Source organism: Apteryx rowi, unplaced genomic scaffold, assembly GCF_003343035.1.
Source record: "Apteryx rowi isolate R43461 unplaced genomic scaffold, aptRow1 scaffold_16, whole genome shotgun sequence".
Taxonomy (NCBI): Eukaryota; Metazoa; Chordata; class Aves; order Apterygiformes; family Apterygidae; genus Apteryx; species Apteryx rowi.
The window spans coordinates 4,242,955-4,266,222 of NW_020447863.1; the positions used below are offsets into that span (position 1 = coordinate 4,242,955).

Consider the following 23,268-nt stretch of genomic DNA (forward strand, 5'->3'; position numbering starts at 1 on the left):
TTTCTTCACAGCAGGTCCTCCACACTTCGGCCAATTCTGGAATGAGGAATATTGAAAAACTTTCACCCATTCTTGTCTTTGTCTCTCACCAACCACCATGTGCCCTCAAAGCCCCCAAAATATTCCTTTTTCAGTACTGTAAGGAGACATATTAGGATGAAGAAAACTGTGAAGGTTTGTAGTCTTGTGCACAGCACAGCACAGGAAGCACTGCTATAGGGGAAGCTGAGCTCTACCTACAATGCATTTTAGCTACAACATGACAATCATGAATAACTGATCCTATAGAGACAGCAGGCACAAACAGAAATCAAAGTAAAGACATTCATCATGGAAAACATATGCCATACCAGTCAAGCTAAATGTGTCACATTTTTCTTCTCGAGAGTGATCTGTGCTTAAAGTCACCAAGAAAATGCATGATTGTTGCTTGTCACCTTGGTGGGYGGAAGATTAAAATAAATCATGGTGTAAATATATACTGGAATAGCCACTTCAGGGAAATTCAGGAGCCTACCAGGCAGGAAAGAGGCAAGGCCAACTCATGAGTAACCACCAGGGTCAATAAAAGATTATTATCCAATGAAATCCTTACATGTACTTTATCCATCCTAGTCTTAAATTAAAAATAGTGTCACAGCAACCAAAAAGAAAAATAAATGCTCTTCCTCTCCTGGGTTTCTGATTAACTTTCCTAGATGGGAGCAAAGCACTAAGATAGGAGCATCATGTAACGTGCCTCCTGGTCTTGGGTTCCATAGAGCACTCTCAAGCTCAGCTACAACCAGCCTGCTCTGAGACTTCATCATATCATTCAACCTCTTAAGTTTAGGTTTCCTCCTTAAAAACTGGACAAAAATGCTTCCCACTCAGAGCTAAGTGGTAGAAGGAGATGGTATAGCATTACTGTCATTGCTACCACTAATAGTGATGATGATTAGCAATTCATGATAATAACGCAGGTAATTAGTTCCTCATTCAGAACAACATAAGCTACACAATCTCATCAAAACCAAGCTCTTCGAATGAGAGAACAGCCTTCATCTACTGAATATAAAGTACTGTTCAGAACAAGCAAAAAGAAGCACAAATCTCAGAAGGACTTCACCAAAGACTCCCAGGAGTTGAAAAGGACTTTTAGCAATAAATGTCAGACATCAATAACAACTAGGAATGAGCCCCAAAAAAAAAAAAAAAAAAAAAAAAAAAAAAAAAAAAAAAAAAAAAAAAAAAAAAAAAAAAAAAAAAAAATCAGTTTTAAAATAGGCTTCACCTCCAGACCAAGTGCTTCAAAGGAAAGACTGAAGTGGAGCCTGGACGGCACGCGGCATTTAGGGATGCAGTCCTGCCTGGAAAAGTGCAACCCTCGAGAACCAAGAGGAGCCAGATGAATTTAAGAGAGTGAGCTGATAGAAAAGGAACTAGCAAGGCAAGCAGATGTGTGACTGCCTGGGCTAGTCACGGGCCAAAAGGAACTCTCCAGGTGGAGGAATAAATTGCCTGAGAGGAGGCTAAATCTGTAAGCTTTGTCGCGTGAATGTAAAGCAGTGCCCAAGAAGAGGCTTGGTACTTGACAGCCTCCTGTTAAACAGCCTATATCACTTGAGAGCAGAGAGAGGCAGGCTGGTGGCACAGGGTGGACTACGGCACCTTCCCGGGCTGCCTGGAGAGCGAGTCTCCCACCAGCAGAGGAGCACCACTGCGGAAAGGAAGTGCCAGAAGAGAGGCAGTGGTACAAAGTCACACATTGAGTTGTGCTGCTTGGTGGAAACAACTAAAGACCAGGAGGAGAGCAAAGGTTGTTATGGGGGCTGCCTGGATGAGGAGGGGTGAGGTGTTAAAGATTTGCCTCAGTTTTAGTCCACTCTTTTTACAACCAGCAAGCAAGGAACCTCAGAAGAGATTTGGTGCCAATTTTCCACCCAATTTTTGCATGTTCCTCACAATTAAGCCTTCAACAAGAGCGAGACTGAACTAGGAGTTTCCCTGGGAGGTTATGACAGGACCCCACCAACAAGAACATGCAGTTGCAGGACCCCAGAGATTTGTACATAAGACAGGATGGCTGTGATCCTAACCGCACTTTTCAGTAAAGTCAGGTCTCTTGTAGTCTTGACAGGCCGCAACCACTTGCTGGGGGCTGTATATCACTTACAAACTCCTCCAGAATCTCTTAGGTGACTTCCCAGTGCAAGGAACAGCTACACTTCCAAGCCTTCCCGCAGCCCGAGAGCATCCACATGCAGGCAGAAACACCTAGCTGCATTTTAACAGTGGAAGTCCATTTCCCACCATTCATTTTGGTTAATTAAACTGTGGGATAGAAATAGAGAAAGAGCCTCCACTCATTTTTTTCCCTTCACACTCAGGCCTCTTTGCTTCTGATGCAAAAAGTTATGACGGCCTGGGGTTTGTCACCTTGTCCAAACCCAGCCAAATCCCCATTGCTTAGGTTAAGCCCAACACACAACAGTGTGGCAGAGTAGATCACTGCACAGCAAATGCTCCTCATGCTCCTGCCATCCTGCAGGTCCTGCAGTACCTATGTGACTGAGTGTGCTGCCTTCTACATGCAGCCTCATCTGATACAATCCATTGCTTCTCCTAAAGCAGGTATCAGCTGGTCATTTCTATGCCATACCTGTCAGACAGTCTAGGCCATGCCCCAGCTGCCAAGGCATCCTTCCTGCAGCAGTACCATCCCTGGCCAAAATCCTTCAAAGCCCCTCGCTGCTTGTTTCACCAGGGATCTGATCTTGTTAATAGTTACACTTCACTCACTAACCCCATTAGCATCCCAGAATTTACAGAAAAGCAGATTCTTCCTCCCGGGAACGAATTTATTCTGCAGGTTCATATCTCTGTATTTTGTCTTCCTGAAGCACAGTAAATCCTTTATAAGGGGAAATCTCTACCAAATGCAACCAAAAAAGCCCAACACCTTATGACCGTAACTGTTTATACAACGAAGGACACAAAGCTTTGGCTGTGCTAAACAGCATGAGCAACCCTTTGAAACCTCTCAGAGACTGAATAATTTAGCAAAGACCCACCTCAGCCCCCCGACACAGCACTCCCCTGAGAGCCTGAAAGAGGATGTCAGGCATGCAGCTGCAAGAGAACAGAAATCCTGCTGCGAGGACCTTCCCGCAGCCCTGCAGGCCAGCTGTGGCCCGGCCACCTCAAAGCAGCCAGGCTTTGGTGTCACTCGCAGAAGCTGCTGCAGGAGAGGAACAAAGGCAGGCGCAGCAGGGCTGGCTTATTCAGGGCAGTGCACAGGGGGCAAGCGGAGGGGCAGGGGGGAGACAAGAGAGAGCGTTATTCAGTGCACTAACCTGGATGCACGCTACTAAGTTAGAAATAGAAGTGGAGAGAAGAATAAAATTTGGCCCAGGAAAGAAAAATATGAAAAACAATAAATCCAGGGGTAAATATCCAGAGTCAATATATCATTACAGAGAGATGCAGGAGGCAGCAAGACCAGGAGAGATCTAGGGATGACGACACACCAAGAATTACAGGGGAGCCTGCAGAACCTCAAAAGAGCAAGATAAGCCAGGGCAATGTCTGGCTGCCTGCTCAAGAGGTGTCCTGGTCAAGGGCTGGAGAGCTGCAAACCCAAAACCACATGGCTCAGGTGTGTCCATAGCTGGCACCTTGCACCCAGAAGGGCTGTAAACAAAATGAGAAAAGATGAGCAAGGATTAAAGAGCACAGTTTTTTTATTATTATTTCTTTTACAATAGCATCAGATATCTTCTCCATGGTAGATCCGGAAAACACTTCAAGATGAACCAAATTATGGTTATCCTCATTCACAGGCAAAAACCTGAAGTCCAGAGAAACTTGCAGCCAAACTAAAAATAATTTGGTGTCTCTGACCTCTTGATCTGTAAATGTGAACAGCAGAGTGTTGTCAAGTACCACTGGTTTTAAATATCTCCAAAAATTGAGCCCAACTCAGTACTGAGCATAGGCAAAATGTACCGATTATAAAGCCCATCCAGCACAAGAAGATGATGACAATTCGAGGGAGGTGGAAGAAATCTCATTCCATGGGTGCAGAGAGATCACTCAGGAAAGTGCTGGAACAAGGTGCAACTAAGCAAGTGAATCACCTGAAAAAACATCAGTAAGAATTTCTTCATGCTGGTAAGACTTGATACCTCTAAGATGGTGCCTTTCTCTCCCAGATAGAGATGCCCATAAAGACGGTTTGCTGAGAGCTGAGTTTTAAACATTGCTATTAAACAACAAGGAAGCCCAGAGGAGGACTGAGATTTTCTAGTGCTGAGGATGACAAAGCTTTGTGCTCCTCATCTGCCCCAAGTTGTCCCATCAGCTGCATAAAATCCCTAATATGCCCGGAGTTATCCATTTCCATCTGGCCTTCAGCTACAGCTGGCCAGGATCACAGTGGGACTGGACCCAGAGATGGAGCCTCTTGGAGGACAGACCCAGCTGGCTGAGCTGCTCAACTCGTCCTAATAGCCAACACTTAGGAATAAGGATTGGCTCAATCAATCCTGCACAGCTAGAGGTGCTTCTGCTTCTTCCTCATTGCTCTAAAGAGGGAGGAAAAATCGCTCTCCTCAACCAGCTGATAAGGGATGAAAGTACCACTGTGAGATTGATCTCTCAGCATCAAGCCAGGCTTCACAGCCACTTTCATCACTTGAGCATAGCAGAAGGATGCTTCAAATGCAAGGCAGACATGGAGTACATCATGCATTTCTAGAAAGAGAGAAGAGGAACAGTGCAAAAGTGAAGCTTTCAATGCATCTTCCTTTTTTTTTTTTTTTTTACATTCAACTTGCACTGGTTTCACTTTAATTCCACCTGATCTGATATGCCACAAGTGCCACAGCTGGGCCAACCTGAGCTGAAGGAGGCAGTGATGGGGACAAAAAAAGGCTCCATTTATCCCATAATATCAATTGCCACTATCAACCCACTGCAAGTTCTGGGTGAACTTCTGGCTTTGTCCATCAGGCCTCCACCCCAGAAAAGCAGCAGCATCCCCAGATGGTTAGTTAGGTCTCCCATGTGGCATTCCTATACTACAGGCTCTAACTTCTCTGCCTTTCTGAGAATCTGCAGGGGAAAGGTAGTCCATCTCTCCTATACTAGCTCAAAACACAGAAAGAGCAAAGGGTCCGCACTTTGTAGGACATTTAACTTGGTGAGAGGAAGCTCACATGGAAAGTCTTTGTTCTATGACTACTTTTGTAAGAAGCATATATGCTTTCTCCCAGATTTGCAGCAAAAGCTTTGTTGAACAGGGTGGTGAGAAAGGAACAGAGGGACAGAAAATACTTATTTTACCCTCTTTCCCCTCTTTTCTGAGTACAAGCTGGGGAAAGACTAAAAATAAAGAGAACAGAATCTCATATCTTTTCACGATGCGGCTCTTCTGCTGCAAATAATTAGCAGCAGCCAAAGTGAGACCACAGCAGGTAACAGTGAACTTGGAACAAATCTGGAGGGAAAATGAATGATTGTCTCTAATGAGGAAGAAGGAGGACAGAAGAATGCTTTGCCATTATGACAAATTAATCATCCTGATTATTCTCCAGCCTCTGCACGTCTTGAGGGCTGAAGTTTTATGATCTCAATCTGGCAAAAATCCTCAGGATGGGAAAACATGTCATGAAACTCAGCAGAGCAAATCACTGAGACAGCCAGTTCAATGAGGTCTGAATAGGGTTGTGTTCTTCTTCCCAGTGAGCGGCTCTAAGAGCACAGAAGTCTCAGTGATCCAAGACACAGCAGTCAGAAACGGAAACAGAATCCCCTAGGGAGACTGCAGCACAAGACAGGAAGAGTGTTTAATGGGACTCTTCAGAGAACACTATCCCAGGTTGTACCCAAAACAAGGTACAGAAGTGGAGACTTAAGGTGCCTTTTAGCATGAACCATGAAAACTGCAGTAGGTCTCCAAGAAACCATCCTGAAAATTGCCTGAAATCACCCAAAGCCAGTGCTTTGGTGCCAACATGATTCCAGCAGGGATGCTGCGGTTCTGCTTCATGGGCACAACCCTCTTTAAACAAAGGAGCCTCTTGTTTGTCTGCAAGGTGTGAGCACTGTCCATCGCTCTATCCCTTGGCCAGGCTCCTGCTGTCGTGAAGATGCTAGATTCATTGTAGCACAATGTCCCCCTACAGCTCTTACACCAGGTGCTCTCCCACAATAAGATACTGGTCTTGCACATCTCAGGACAGAGCAGATCTGGACAATGTTAGCAATCCTAAACAGGGAAGATGCAAGCTGGCCACCCTTGTGCCTCTCTGCACTTTGTTATTGCAGCCAGATGAGTAAACTTCAGGGAAAATCATTGCTCTTTATTAGCTGGTCTGGAAATGCCTCAGGCTTCACTATAAATATTTGAGGACATGACAAGCGGCATTTTTCACACTCGAGGGATAGAGACTCTCAGTACTCAAATGTATCGTCCACAGCATGCTGCCTTCTCCAGCCAGGCCTGCTGCTGTCTCACCACCCTCACCGCTCCCCACCGCTGGGTGAAACAGTGCCAAAAGGCACTTAGCCTTGAAATAAGTTAAATCACCTTCCTCAGAGCATCCCATGATAACATTTATCCTCTTTGTATCATGTAATCCAAAGCATCAAAACAGTACCAAATGCATTGTACAGAACCATCAAGCCCATTACCAGGCAAAATTAATAYCCAGTTCAACAACTCAGTAGAGAACTCCATAAACTCATCAGCCCACAGAAGAAAGATGCTAGGCAGGCTGAGAGGGGGCTGAGGGACAGCAGGGAAACAGCAGGATGAGAACAGTAGCACTAAGATCGCTGCTAAGGGAGGGACCCTGGGAAGCTAAAAGGCAGAGCGTTGACAGAGATGGGTGGCAGTCTCCTGGTGGCAACAGCTGCCAGGGCAGGATGGCAGAGGGCTGCAGCCTGCCAGCAAGAAGGCAGTACAAAAGGTTAGAAATGACTGTATGATGGTCAGAAATTTTGCATTTGTAGTTGGTGGGGGGCAGGGATCCTCTCTTCACTGGAAACAGCAGAACCATGTGCACAGTTCAAGAAAAACACCTTACCATACTCAGAGTTTGAGAACAGCATCGTCCGTGTCTGCTTGTGACATACAACCTTGCAAGGGCGAAACTGCTACCATTTTTACCAGACACCTGCCCTTAGCGTGGAGGGGAGCAGGTACGGCAGAGTATCTGCTTCAGCCCACATCTTTGGTAAAGGAGAACTCAACATCCCTATTTGCACCATCAGAAAAAAAGACGTTCCCAAGAACTCCACACCCCATGGCCTAAGACCGTTGGGGAAATCTGAATGTTCGTACCAGCACTACAATGAGAGCTGAGCACGGCTGACAACCCGGCCCACGGTGCTTGCATCCGAGAAGGGAAGGGAACAGAAGGCAGAGAAAGCCGTTCCAGGAGGGTATTTAAACATCAACTGATTACAAGAGCACTGGCAGTGCTCTGATCAGCATGCATGAGGAAGACACACTGTACAGCAGGCAGAGTCTCATTTAATCTGAATTACGGAGCCAACATGCTTTTAATTACATCTTTAGCCACATACTCAGAGGATATTGTATTATCAACTGTGACCCAAGATTTCGGGTTATTTTTATACCAAGATTTTACCAACACTCAAAGATTTACGCATCTCCTTGCCAGTTTCCCATCTCTGCTTTTATTACAATTCCAAAGAAAAACAGGGAAGGGGAAAGGCTGTTTGCTCTTTATTTTAAAGTAGGTATCTCCTCTTCTGTAACATTTGCAATGCAAATGCTGCCATATTTTGCTAGCAGATGAGACTCGGGAACCTAATTAGTTCAATCTATCTACACTGTTCAAACAGATAAGCCCTGGAGCTAAGCCCACCTTTATTAGGTATCTGCACACTGTTGACATGAGTTCAAAAATAACCACGGAAGGGTATAATCTAGTGTCAGTAGGAAGCTCAATACCTTTGTTATCATTTCAGATTATTTGCATTGCTATAATCTGTGATAGTGTCCCCTTTACCTGTTTCAGAAATCTATACCTTCCCTATTGCCAGCCAGGGAACACAAATATGGGAGAGGGAAATAGTTCAAAACTAACAGCAATGAAAAATACACAGGTAAAAGCCTTTGCTGTGGTTTTCTATGGTGTGGTTGGTGGCATGCTGAAGCTTAACCCCTAATGTCCGTGATGTATATGGTAAAGTACTGGAAAATAAAACACAGCTTGACCAACAGGGCTTTTATGAAGGAGGACAATAATGAAGACAGTGCACAAGCCTAGGAAACCAGTGATCTAATTTCTGCTTTGCAAGTGTTTTCTTATAGGCGTTATATCTCCTCTTTCTACCCCACCGTTCCTTCCCTGTAAGGTGGGAATGGGAAAGAGGGCAGAGCACTATATCACCCCCAGGACACAGCGAGGATAATATTAAAGGCTGTGAGTTGCTCGGATCATGAAAATAAGAAGCAGGTGAGTGATTGCTGAGTTAACTCTGTTCATGGGGTCTTTGTAGAACCCCTAATCCTAAATCAACTTTGTTTTATAGAAACAGGAAGGTGGGATATATTTGAGGATCTCCATTGGAGAAGCAGCTAGCTAACGCTGTCACTGTAAGGTGGATTGCATTAAGTCCTTGGGTGAAATTCTACCATATGGTAGTCAGTGTGTGTTTGCCATTGACCTCTTCTCTGTGGTTCTCTTTTATGATCAAAACTTCCACGCACAGAGACAAGCGCAAAGAATTGTGCTTATAACCTCCAGCAGAAATGCATTTTTTCCAAAGTGCTGCGCTGGGGCTTTTGGCTAAGAACGTAATGGCAACAATCTCTGTGTTCAGAGGTTCAGGGCTGGTGTCTTTCCATCACAGGACCATTTCAGACATACCCACGTTCCTTCAACTCCACAATGCCTGCAAGCCTATCAGGAGCCTGCTGAACAATGTGGTCAACATCTGTGCTATGATGTTTATTTTCTTCTCTCCTCAGGAATTATTCCTGCCAAGGACATCAAACCACTATGCAAAATGGAATTTAAAAGCTTCCCTCTGTGGAGAAGATGTAATTATCCTTACCATTAACAAAGGGAAACTTAATGCACAGAGCTGCATTTTTTTATAGGATATACGCACTTCTATTTTATTCGTATCTTGCCCCAAGCAACAAGAGGCTTTCAGGAGAGCCAGACTGAGGTCTCCATCTTTTGGTCACTGAACACCCTTGAACCCAGCACAAAGGAACGGGAGCCTACAGGCTTCTGAGGTTTGTTTTAATTCACAAGTATCATTCCAGCTAACATGGGCTGACCACACTGGAACGAGGTGGATGAACTATGCAACGAACCACCTGGCTTTGGTTAGATGATATGTCGGATAAGTATGGCCGCAAAGCTGTTCATTGCAAAGCCGTTCGTTGCAAAGCCTCTGCTGTGACAAGTTGTCTGACGAATGGCTTTGATTCAACATTATTGATCATGACCATTACGCCTGGACTGAAGGACCAGCAAAGTGCATCGCATGGCCTGCTCCCCGACCCTCCTCTGTATCAGCCCATCTCCCACTGCTCACAGCTGCACTGCTGCCTCCCTGCTCCTCCCCCCACATGTGCTTTGAGGATGAAAGGCCTCAACAAAATAATAAAACTGGGCATGAATCTGTTGTTTGGAAAACATTTTTCTTACTTAACTTAAAGATAACTTAAAGAGAAAGAGCAAAGGGTGAAACACTAAAGGGCTCTTGCCACTCAGCAGCATTAACTCTTTTCTCTCTTCCCCAGCTGCCAAGAGCCAGAAGCGAATCTAGACCTTTATACGTACACCTGGATGGGCTAGGAAGAAATTGGGTGTGAAATGAGATGTCAAAATCTAAGAGCTTGCAAACCATTAAGATGACTCAGGTGGTTAAATCCAAATCAAATTTCTACAAATGCTGGGGACATTCCAGCTAGGCTTCAAACTTGGCAGCTTGGTCTCTACAATGGCCCAAACACAAAACTCATGCGCAAGGAATACTGAATCCTCGGCTGACACCAGGGATTTGAGCATCAGGAGACCAGTGTGTCTCCAAAATCCAGACATCGGCTTAAACCGCTAGGGGTTTTCAAAAACAAAAAAACAAAAAACAGATCTTTTAATTGCCTTTTGAGCTTCACATTTTCTTCACGCTTCCCCATGCTGTGCAGTTAGACCAAATGCATCATGAAAACTCTGATGTCCAACTCCAGCATTCAAGCTGTTACATTGACATCAGTGAGTTCCTGATGGATTTCAAGACAGGGCAGCAGTAAGCACAGCCCCAAGTCACTATAATTACATGGTGTTCACGTAACTATTGGGTCCGGATTCAGAATCATCCCAATTAATGATTTTTCACCAGTTTATCCAGTGTCCTGAGGCTCTATAATCTTATAGAAATACCCCATAGCAAGGAAAGGAAAGGGTAGGAAATGTGTGAAGGGGGACAGTGTACAGTGTGATGTACCACCCCATTTTCTGTTTTGCACCTACATCCTCTCCACAGTACCAAAACTAACACATCTTCCCTTCTTCTATCCAGGTGGAAACAAACAAGTCATTAGTGCCTTACCCTGATAAGACGCCCAGCACCAAGTTGAGCATGAAGAAAGAGCCAATGATGATGAGAGGGATGAAGTAAAGCCAGTTCCATGTATTTCCTGCAGCATCATTAGTCTGGAAACAAAGAGAAGGGGAGAGAGAAAAGCAAATATTAATCAGCTTCAGAGACAAAATACCGGACAGAATATGCAGGGCAGAGGCCACAGGAGATTCCCCTCAGACTTCCAAAGGACTGTTCACCACTGATACACTACTTAGCTGTTACATGTTTGCCTGCATTTCAGCAGGCAAAAGAACTGAGGAAGCAAGCTGAACATCCCACTGTCCACATCACAGTTCACCAGCAGCTCCAGCAAAAATTTCATCTCTAATTCCACAGATCCAGACTGACCCTGCTGGGGGGCCAAAACACGTTTTTAAATGACCTACCTCTGTGCAGAAGCAGGCCTTCTGCACCAGTCTCCTCCCTCCCCACCTTAAGTCTGAGTTAGCATGTGCTGAGCATCGGGGTTGTATTTACATCTGAATTGAGACACAACAAGGGGAGGGAACCACAGGCTTCCGTTAATCTGCGCTGCAATTAAGGCAGTATGTGGCACCGTGCCCAAAATCTGTACGTGCACACAGAACAGGAGAAGACAAGTAGTCTGCAAGAAAAGGAGGCATCTTTAGAGCAATTGCAATTTCACATCTGCTTACTCAGCACTTTGGAACTGTGTCATCAAAACCCACGTCTCAGACTGAGTAAGCAACAGTAGAGATTAAGGGGAGGGAAGGCTGTTTTAGTTTATGACAAAGTTTCTGCATTCATCAACCACAAGGGAGCTCTTTAAGGAACTGCTGAAAAGTAGAACGCCACATGGCCATTACTGAAGCCAAGTGCCTAGAAAAATGCAAATTCTTCTCTTGTGAGTGAAGAATGCAGCAATCTGAGAATGGGCTGATGTGGAGCATGAGACAGGCAAAGAGCAAAATAAAACAAAAGACCCAAAGGCACTCTCCTCCTCCTAGGCATGAAGAATAACAGATTGCCTCACCACAAACTCAGCGCTGACCTGCCTGCCCACTACAGAGATCGGCAGAGACTGCAGAGAAGCACTCACAAACATCAGCTTCAACAAAATACATTAATCCAAATTTATACTGGTGCCTTTTATTTATTATTGGCGGTGCTTTTTAGTCACTATTCCCAGTCATATTTGAAAGTGAGACTTTGCTTGCAGAAGCATCCGCAGGAAAAGGGCCTTAAATGCAGCCATGAATATTTCAACCATATGTGCTCCTTATGCCACCTTGCAATGTCTCCGAATACGTAGACATCACCCAGTAAACAGGCAGAAACAACATGCAGTGAGGGTGACTGAAGTCAGAGCATTTCTTACAGGTGCTTACGGTACTGATGGAAGTAAATACCTTCCAAGACATTTTTAATATGGTGCATATCTGCATAAATCCCTCCTCAAGTAGCAGACTCTGGATCAAATGAATGACAAACATTTCTCCAAATAGCTAACATATTCAGAAACATCTCTGTCAGTTGATCAGTGACTCACCCAAAACAAGAACTAATGCAGCCACAAACCAACAGCGCTAAAGGCAAACCCAGTGTGAGACAGGCAAATGAACTGGAAGAGAAAACAGGTGGGGAAAATGAGAGCGCAGAAAGACAGAGAAAACTGTCCAGTTCATTCTCTCATCACTGAATTTTTAATGCCTTTTCCAAAACCTGTTGTTGCACCCCAGCAGCATTTCTTCTTTCACTGTTTTGTCTCTCTGTTCCTCTCTCTCTGCTTTTAGCTGTTCCCTATTCTCCTGCTCCACTTCTGCACAGAGGTGTTCCGAGCGTACAAGGACGCTCATCCTCGGTGCCTCTTCCCCGACACACGCAGAAAAAGGGCCTGGGACAGCCCCAGCCTGATCTCTTGGGATTAAGCTGCAAACCCCCTATTTTTATATTTAGAGGCTGTTATTCAGTTCTCATTGCATCGACCAAGACGGCAGCCCTCATGCCACCGGCTGGAGCCAACGCTTCCCATCCAGCAAGGCTGGGAACTGCCACCAACCCAGCGAGGGGGGCTAGAAAACCAGCACGGAAGAGCCAGAGGAAGGGAACAGATGGGAGAGGGGAAACCACATAAACATGCAAGGAGAGTGCAGCAAGTTCAATATTGCCAAATGATCGTTTATCATTTATTTATTCGTTTGAAGCCCAAACTTGGCGACAGATCCGCGATTCCATGCCACGATCAAAGCCTTTAAAATGAAATGTGCTGAAATACGACTAATTAACCACCCTCTTCTGAGCGTTTGCTAGACCGCCTTCTGCTCAGGGCAGGGCCAGGGCTTGCTCTGTTTGTTCTGTCTCCCGCACAGGCGCCCAGGACAAGCGGGAGGGCAAAACACCGGGCAAAAGGGTCAGTAGAAAACTTCTGAGAGCGCAGAACCTCCACGGACATGAAGGATCTTTCCCAGCGCTCCCAGACTTGAACCCGAGAACAGCTTATGGCACCAGCTCTGCCACGGTGAGACGCTCTAATGAATCAAAGCTGTGAGCTGCCAGGAAAACCAACCTCTTCACCTTCAGGAAAAGCCYGCAGAGGCCTGCGGCCACCTCTGGCTGTGCTGAGCAGAGGAGGGCAGCTCTCCATGYGCAGAGCAACCAGGGCTTGGGTTGCAGCCCAGCTCCAGGCCTGCTCATTAAGCAGGACAAGGCAACAGACCAAAGCAATTTTTATGTTCTAGCTARAACACTTCATTGGTTTAACGCCCGGCTCACTGTCACGGCTACCTGATGCTAACCACAGGTCTAACCTGATAGGGAAGAAGTAGAAATAAAATACTGGTAATAACGTGCCAGAATTACATCAAAATACAGGCAGGCTCTCTCACTCCTTAGGAAAAACTGCTGCACTCGCTGATTAATAACAGGAGCAGGACCCTTCACAAGCACCGCCTGAAAAATGCCCAYGTCAAGCTGAAGTCTGGGTCGAGGAGCGCCCCAGGCACAGAGGGTGAGCAGCTCACATCAGTTACACTTGCCAGCATACAACACCCGGAGAAGTGGTGCTCTACTGTAGGAAACTGAGGCACAGAAAGCCCAAGAGACACTTTCCAGGTCACAGAGGAAGCGGAAAACCAGGGAACTATCTCAGTCATTGAAAGCCCACACAAACAGTCCAGCCCCTGGAGTGCTCTCGCCGACAAGCCCCGCTGCATGGCCTCCTCTGCATAATCTCTCTGTTCCTCTCCAAGCTACTTCCACCCTCTGTTCTGGTGCACTTATTAAGATGCACCCACAATACCTAGTCAAATGTGGTGCCTCCTCTTCCCATCCCTCATCTTTTTTGCCAAAACATATAACCCACCCCACAACAGCATCTCCACAGGACTCTGCTTCATCGTTCCCCTTGAAGCCTGATGCCTCTGTAGAGTAGGAGTGCCTGGGTCACCAAGGACAGCTGGAGACCAAAAGACAACTTTTACATATTAGCTCTCTGCACAGCTGGTTTTAAGTTCCCTTCTCCCTTTCATGCAGCACCTAGCACACTGACAGCATCCTCTAGCAGTGACACCAGTGCCACCTCTCTTTGGAGATAGGCAGGTGAATACTGTCATCTATAACAAATGCAAAGGCTAAAAATCTGCTGTCCTGCGGGGAGATTAATGCCCTGAGCTCCCAAATAAAACCAAAGAGAACTGAGTGTACTCCAATAGGCACGAGATATTTCCCACAGCRAAGCCTTCAGTGACTTGTCCAGTACCAGAGACAAGGCTGGTATGAATCCTCAGACTTTCCTGTCTCTCAGACTCAGAGAGCTGCTAGGCCCTTGCTTCATTATGTTGATAAGATGGCAGCTCTAATTCATTTAAAGATGTGTTTTGGAACGATTAGCTTGAAAGCCATGTACTCCTGTTTGCAATGTGCTGCAGAGACCAAAAATGTTTTTATACTACGATTTATGTTCCTTTCTGCAGCCCTAATCCTGGAGGCCATCTGCGGACACGACTCGTGTTTCTTGGAGCACGTAGAGAACCAGAGCCCTTGTGCCTGCCCTGAGAAAAGTTTGTCATGTCACTAGAGCGTCTCAGTGCTGCAAGACCAGAAACAGCTGTATTCTAGCCAGCCCAGTTCCGCCACCACAAAATGGGATTTCTTCTCCAGCCAGCACAGGTCAGCAAAGCCCTGCCCGCTCCATCATCTCCCTCCCACGCCAGGCACATCGCAGAAGTGCACCACCGCCTCTCCAAGGACCCTACCTACTTTCAGCTCAGCACTCCCCGCGGCTGGGGCATCACCAGGGGAACTTCACAAAGAGTCAGCCTCGCAGCCGAATCCCACTTTCGGCTGACTTCAAACGGCGCTGATCAAAGGGAGCACCTGCTCGTTTGGTGGGGAAAGGAGCATGTAAACACTCCGCGGCAGTTCCTCATCAGCAAGGCTCCCGTCAACGGTGGAGAGTTAGTGGGAAAAATATGACAGCCCCTGCAGAAGAAGATCCACCAGCCCCCAAGAAAGGGAAGTCTGTGCAGTTTCTACAAGACTTGCTTAATCATGCTTTGCATTAGTAATGCCTGACACGCACAAAGTTAACTTTGGTTCACACACAGCCTTGTGAACAGGCAAATTACTGCCTCTATTCAATGGGGTGACAAATCCGAGGTCTGGGGAGATTTAGAGGTTGCAAATTAGAGCAAGTAAAGCAAAGAATAATCCCTGCAATCCTCCCCTCCTTTTTTGCTGAGCAGACAGCACACCTGCCCACACATTCCACATTCCTCCAGTCTTCTGCAACAGAACCTAAATCTACATTTTGCATGGGAAGAGAGATGGGGGATTCCCAAATACCTAGATGCATTCCACCTACCAGCAGCCCATGAACCAAATACTAAGACCATGCCCCAAAGGTACCTTAGACCTGAGGGATCACTAAYCTGGAGTCGATGGTTCCTTCCAGCGAATGCGAACAGAAAACCTGCCACCATTTTGCRCTGCCCACAACCCCATTCAATGTATGTCAGGGACCAAGCAAGCCAGGTAGTGATAGCACATGTTTAAATAACCTATTAAACATTGCTGAACCTGATTAAATCCTCTTGGGCAAGACAAAAGCAGCAGAACAACAAAGACCTTCACCGTAGGAAAATGCTGGATGGTATTGGCGGAGACTCAGAATACCCCGTTCAAAGACTGTCACATGGAGGTGAATGTAAGCAAYAAAGAAAACAGCTGAATAAAGTCTTGCATTTCAGCTGGTTTCCAAGTTTCTAGTCAAAATACAATCATTCTTCTTGCCCTCCTCCCAAAATCTGCTCCATCTCCACTGGCAGCCAAGGGAGAGAGCTCAGAGCCCAAGAGAGCTCAGGGATGTCCACACACAAGGCTGCACCAGTCTAACTGTCACCACAAACCTTCACGTGAGCACACTGGCTTTAGTGTAAGCAACTTATCCCATCTGGCTTGCAATCAGCTCCCGATCAATATAAACTATACAGACTTTATGACTCTGACTTGCACGGGTTAGGATGTTAGCGCAGGCCAGCTGGTCTCCGCAGCAGACCTCTTCTGCGCCTGCGCCCTGTAGGTCCACGGTGCAAACTCGCTCCTAATCGCAATCTGCGCTAAGGAAGAGCGCTCGCAGCTCTGGGACAAATTCACTCTGCCTCTAGCAGCGGCAATGCACAGATGAGCTATACAGCAGCATTCACCAGAGCTCCTCMGCCAGCGCCCGAAGGCCTTCAGCTGTTGACCTTGCAACTTCAAATGAGTCAGCTTCAAATGAGACCTTAATCTAATTCATCAGCTGACCAAGTATGTACTCCAAAACCATTACAAGTACAAAATCAAATTCATCCACTCAAACCACCACAAAGTGCAGTGTCTACAGAAGCAAAGCATCAAGTCACAGACGATCCTACAACGTCGGCACCACCCTGGTCATCAGACCCCAGGACAAAGTCCTCCCTGGTTGGTACTGCCTGGGAATTTCCAGCTAGGGTTCCCTAGATATGCAAAGTGGCTGTTTGGGGCTTTCAACCTGTTAGACTCCCATTTACCCTTAGAATTATTCCACATTTTTACCAGCGCAAGAGCAAAATGATTCATGTCTCTAAACAAGGAGCCACTTTGCTATTTACACAAGTTTCTTCTTCCAGCTGCTTTGACAGACACAGAAATCCTGAGGCAATTGCCCCATATCTCCAAGGAAGAAATTCTGCCATCACATTGCTCAGCACATTCTCCAACAGTGTGAAAAAGAGGCTAACACAAACTATCGTAAATGTTTCCAGACTGGGGTTCAATAACCAAGGGATCTAATTYGACAGAGATAGGCAAGGCAGAAACACCACAGACCATTAGCTCTTTACTATGTTTTTATCAAAATGCACAGGATACCTGAAGTTTACTCACTTTTATTTAATTTAACCAGTGGCAGAGYCTGACTTATCTGGGGCAATTAAAATACAGTCTTTCCTTAGATAAGTGCTTTTGCATTGGGGAAAACTCTCAGCTGTCTTAGAGCGGTGAACTTTGTTTACCTTTCATCTGATTTTTCACAATTCTCTCCTTGCTTCTTCTGATAATTAGCAAGGCTATTTCTGTTTGATTTATTGCTTTCTGTCCCTACTCTTAGCATTAGGTGAACACTAAAATTACCAAGAACAAAAACAAAAGTTAAAAGTAGGGCACAACAAGCACATGGAGCCCTACTCTAACCAGCACATTTCCTCCCAGCACCCAGTGTCTCCCACTGAGCCCTTCACCAGAGAAAGAGGTAACAGATCTTGCACAAGAAGGTACAGGGGCAGCAAATCCAAATTTGCTGAGAAAGGTGATTCTCAGTTCAATCTGGAGAATTACTGACTACCTACTCTTAACACAAAATAGGCAGAGACTCAAATGAAGTTTAATCTGGTCACTTCTCTAGGATGCTACATGTTGCATATTACCATGGATCCCAAAGTGTTGATCTTCAATGTACAAATCTTCACTTTTGGGAAATGAAAAAGTGCTTTCACAGATGGAGTATGATGTATACAAGCTTCATATGTTTATAAATAGGTTCAAATCTCAATCTAAATCACATCCAAAGTCCTTGAATGCATATCTGTGGTCAGGCACAAGCTCTGGAGCATGGCAGAAGAAAGCTGGATTGATCTCTAATACGACCCTAGGAGTCCCCATGCCTGCACTGAGACAGGCTGCTCATGTTGTCTTGCTCAGCCAGGTATGGCACCCTCTGTTTCAGTGCCTCACATCAAGAGGGCCCTTTCCCAGCAGCGACATCAGCCCAGATCCTCCCACAGGGCACCAAGGACACATCAGCAGCCAACCTGTGGGTGCTTAACCCCAGGGAGGTGGACACTTACAACACGGAGTATGAAGTATGCTAGGCTTTAGACCAATCTCTTACTTATCTACCTAAAATTGTAATTTAAGCCTGAGAAATGAAGACCAATAGACTTAACATAATTAAGTCACCTAACTCCAGTCTCCTTCAACAACAGTTAGATACCTCGATGCCTTTTCAATTTGGCCCAAGAAAGGGATAGCAAAGCAGAGGACTTCCACAACTAAGCCAGCCCGCAGAGTGCACCTACCTGTGCGAGTTCTCTGGGCTACACTGAAATCACAACCAGAAATGCCCTGCAAGGCTTTAGTCCCTTGTGAGAACCCCACATCTCCCATAAAACAAGCAAATGGAAGACAGTTCTGCAGGAAATGGAGATATCAAAAGGCCTTGGAAGGAGGGGGAACACCAGCAAGCAGTTGGCCAGGACATGTATGTGGCCAGGCAAGTTATTGGGGGGGGGCATGCATACTTTTATTTTTAAAGAACCAGGTTCCCCTTGGCTAGGAGAGGAACATGTATACAATGCCCTTCATAATGGCTTTTTTTTTTCCCTGCAGTTATCTTTGTTCCTTAAACTGCCCTATGTGATAATTTGCTCTTTTTGCTCTCAGTAAGCTCTCTAAATAGTTAGTACTTTGTGGTTCCTATAAAAATGTTATTATGTGCAAAATGCCAACATCCGATTTAACTTCTGATCTACTTGACCACAAGTAAATAAACAACCTGCTCCTCCATCCTGTCTTTTTTCCTCCACTCTCCATTAAACCTGAGAGCACTCCCCCTCCCTGTACTGCAGCAGGACTATTCTTGTCTATTCCAGGCAAGAAACATTAATTATCATTTATACTGTACTAGCAACTGAAACCCCAGGGGAGAGTCTGAACCACATTCTGCTGACAGCCCTACAGAAAACAATTCTGCCCCGAAATCCAAGCCAGTACTTAATCTGAAGTTTAGGCAAAGTATTTATCAGATTAGAGCACRGAACATTGCCTCTCCACAAGGAACATAATCTCATGCCTAAAGCACAGCAGGATAGTCAACATTTTTTTTTGTATCTCATGTTTTATTTTGAAAAAAGGTGGTCAAAAAAATGGGGCTGGATGGATTTGTGTAAACTTCTTCAAATACTGAAACCTCAGAAATAGGTCCAGGGCACTTGGAGACAGTAAATGCAGTCTGAGGCTCTCTTCTGATGACGTATCAGGAAGAGAAGAGGAGTACAGCTCCTTCCTCACTTCCCTGGGAAAATCTTTCATCTTTTAAATCTTATACAGCCCTTTTCACCCAGAAGCACCACCAAAGCCTCCATTGAGGAGGTCCGTATTATTATCCCCAGATTTAACGAGGGCAAAATGGAGTCACAGGCTGGCAAAGGACAGCGACTTCCATGTTTCCCAGTAGACCGATGGGAGAACAAGGTCTGGCCTCTCGAGCCCTGATGCAGCGTGTTGGCTTACCATACAAATCATCAGCAACTGCAAAATAGCCATTTGCAATTTTTTTTTTKGTCTGTTCCAGATCAAATACAATCTTGGCACAAAGTCAGTCCAGTAACTTCAGTTATTGGCTTTCAGATGTTACAGACCGTTGCAGAGAGCATCTGGTGTTCAGCTCTGCAGGGACACGACAGCCGGGGATGGAGGGGGGTGCTGGTGATTGACCCTTCTGAGCAAAATTAAATTGGCAGGGAGGTGAAGAGTCGATTGATGCTCAGGGGTTGTACCACCCAGCGGAGAGCCGACAAAGCACCTGCCTGGTGTGCTCAACCGTGCGAAGGATAAATCAGAAATGGATTGGTTAATGAAATTAGTGGTCAGCCCAAATCACACTCTCTCACCTACACGTACTCCAGCCTCTGCACAGCGAGACAGGGTTGGACCGGGGTCCAAATGGCCCTCTTGAACATCCCTCTGTTGGGGATCAGTGAATTCAGGTACATTCAGAGCAGGTTCCCTTGTATGCAAAGGACTGAATTAAAGTGGAAGGCCCACAGTCCACCAAGCTGTAGGGAAGTTTGGAATCAAGCTTAAACACTGCATCTGGGGTTTATGCCTACTTACACATGTTTTGAGACAAACTGGAGAACTCCTTAGCTGGGGGTTTCCATGCTGTGTTTGAAGCCATGGGAATGGAGGGTGGGACTGGATCTCGGGAAGCCCTAAGGCCCACCTGAGGGAAGACTAAGTTAATTAGAGACTGAAGGGTCTCCTGATCTCTTCCTGTAGCACATTATAATTGTACCTTCTGGATTTTTATGATAGGTACCAAGTGTATTTTGCAAACTAGGAAGGATATTGTGGCCCAGGATGTGTGCTCTGGGAGTCCTTTAGGATGAGACAGCTGTTGTCCTGAGGGCCAGCAGTTGTAAGAAAAGCATTTGAAGAGCCCACTGGCCTTCTGCAGTCCTTTTTACATTGAACCTTGGCCATAGACAGTCAAATCCTGTGTGCAGTATCCGCCCAAATGGAACTGTCTGGGGGGAAGTGCACTAAACTCCTGGAAGTTCACATTTATACTGAAATGGGTGTTTCTGAGAAGATCCTCTCTCCTCACAGAAGATTTTTGAATCTACCTTTTTACCTAGGTTAATAGGTGGGATAGAGGTCAGCCAGCTTCACTGCTGGACGAAAATAACAATCCACCTAGTCCCAATCCCCCTGCTTCCTGCATCCACTCATAACTCCCAGTTCCCAAGTGAGCTTCAGATGAAAAATCTCCATGAGTCCTTTGATTCTCACAACACTACAATCAATGCTATTTTGAAAAAAAAGTAATACTTCTGTCCCCAAAGTGAAGTCACCTGCATCCAGCACCACAGACATTTGATGTCTAAGGGAGCAGAACACAGAGCTATTCACTAATAGGATCAAAATCAAATCCAGAATATTTTATATCCTGCAAACAAAAAGCAAATGAACAAAAATCACTATAATAAATTGTCTATTGTGCTGAGCAGAGAGTATTCTGACCCTCTGAGAATTTACTATGCTCGGACATAAACAGTTTTTGCTGGCAAAAATGATGCTTCCAGATTCTGTCGTGACAACTGACAGTGACCAGCACTTCATACCACAAGCATGATGACCTGCGTGAAGCGTGCTCAGAGCCTTATTATTGCACAGACAGCCCCAGGCACGGCAGAAGTTTCTGACTTTGCAGTGTAGCTGCGCTCAGAGCCTGCTGCTTGGTGCGGAAGAGGTGACATACCATTTCCAGCTGGCCAGCATTTCCTAAAGGTGGGGTGTAGATCCCGAATGGGTCAGCAGTGTCTATCAAGATGGGAAGACTTAAGCCAATATACAGCAGATCTGCGAGGTGAAGAGCTGTCAATGCTCATTCTCAAAAGTTTTGGAAAGGATGACAGATGCTGCTCTTACTTCCCCATTAAAATGAGACAGTGAAAATAGCATAAGACTCTTTTCCCAAAGCTTGACATAAAAGACCTCCTGGCTCTGCGCCTCTAACTCAAGACGAAGGGGGAAGCGGATGCAGGGGCTCGTGAAGGATGTTTCACGTCACCCCATCCTGGGCCCGAGTCCCACAGGAACGCGGATAACAACAAGGTGTTGTTAAGATCCAAACATTTTAGAAATGACCAAGGGGATATGAAGACAGAAGGAAAAACTAGCAGCAAGGAGGGGAAAAATCTCCACCAGGTCCAAGGCAGGAACACGCTGGAGATGCAGACTCCCACTCCAAGAAGAAGAGAGCCAGCGCAAAGGCAGGGAGACGAGATGCATCCTACCCTCCCAACAACGTCCTGCACGAGAGCCGAAAGGCTCAAGGGGCAAGGCAGCGGCAGGGAACCACTGCAGCGGGGCTGGCTCAAGCAGCAGGAACTGAACAGCACTGCTCAGACCGAGACCAAAATGCAGCCAGGCTCTAATGCAGATTTTAAAACTCTTGGTAGCGTCAGCTATAGGCAAAGGGCGAGAGAGTAGGCCTGGCACTAGCTTTTTCCTTTGAGCCAAGAGCCCACCTGCATCTGTATAATAAGCCGGGGGTGCTAAAGTTGAAGCATCCCTTCTGTATTTTCATGACGGTGGAAATGGCATAAGAGACTGTCCAGAGGAGGAGAATTCAAAGGATGGYAAAAATCAATGCAGTAGCAACTTATACCTGAATACGTGGCAAGTATGCTCAGTTTTTTTCAGGAAATTGCCCCAAAGCAACAGTATGAAAGCATACCTTATTTTACATTCATTTATCACATTATATTCTCATAAGCCACTATCTCACTGTCACTGGATTAGCACTACAGCAGCAAGAATAATTAGGAAGGATTAAAAAAAAAAAAAAAAAAGCTTGTAGCAGCAAACGCTCTGCAGCAGACCTGCCTCCCTCCTGTCCTCACGTCCACGCCACGCAGCAACACGGCTCCGTGGCGGTCGTGCCTTATGTAGTGCCAGATAAACCCTTGCTTCCTGGCAGAGCCAGGGCCGGGCGGAGATGACAACGCAGGTCTCGCTGCTGCTCTGCAAGGCTGCTTCCCTCGAGCCCGACACRGCCGTCCTGCTTCCAGCTGCAGAGCCGGTCCCCTGCGCCTGCTCATCGCAGCACCTCTGCTGGGCTGCCCTAAAAATCCAGAGGTCCCAGAGCAACCACCACGGCACATTTGAAAACCAAGCGCAAGGTACCCGTGCAACAAGTCTGGTCCGCGTCTCTTGTTCCTCAATGCAAATGCAGCTACCCTAGACATAAGGTGAAGCTCGTCCACCCACGTCACAAGACGGAAAAGAGATTTGCATCTTGTTTCAGGTAGAGAAATCTCTTTTGCACAGYGGGCAGTCAAAACCAGGAGGGAAAGGCAGCTTGAGAGGGATTTTCACATCACTGAAGTAAAGAGCAAAGCTCCCATCAATACCTGTGGGGCAGGAATTACAAACGGAAGCCTCAAACAGAGGAAATCAATGGTGGGAAAAAGGGGAAACATACCTACATAGAAAATTAGCCCTTTGGGTTTTGATACTGTAGGATTCAAAATTTCTAGCTTGTCTTTCCAATGACAAGGGCTAGAATGTCCCAAATGAGAAAGCAAGTGAGCTATAATTCTCTCAAGCACGTAAATCCAGGAGTCSGGCTTTCAGAGGAAAGCCTCCAAATGCTCAAAAGCAACCCCAAAACCAGAATACTCACGGTAAAATCCTAGAAGCTGGCAGCATTTAAATTTTGCTAGGATACTGTTAGCCATGTATGAACATGTTTTAAGTACAGTCACTGCATGCAGTGATAATGTTAATTCAGTCAAGTTTAAATAGGAGCTAAATCCATCCTTTTGTTTCTTCCCTTCTGCAGCCTTACTTACCCTTTCCAAAGAAACACAGAGCTGGGGAGAATGAAAG

General features: G+C 45.9%; 1 protein-coding gene across 1 annotated transcript in view; it reads right to left on the minus strand.

Moving 5' to 3' along the window:
• CACNA1B (calcium voltage-gated channel subunit alpha1 B) overlaps positions 1 to 23,268 on the minus strand; it is a 315,999-nt gene that overhangs the window by 157,956 nt on the left and 134,775 nt on the right. The window contains exon 7 of the mRNA XM_026059653.1: positions 10,582 to 10,685. Coding sequence (XP_025915438.1) covers positions 10,582 to 10,685 — 104 coding nt within the window. The remainder of the gene's footprint in view (positions 1 to 10,581; positions 10,686 to 23,268) is intronic.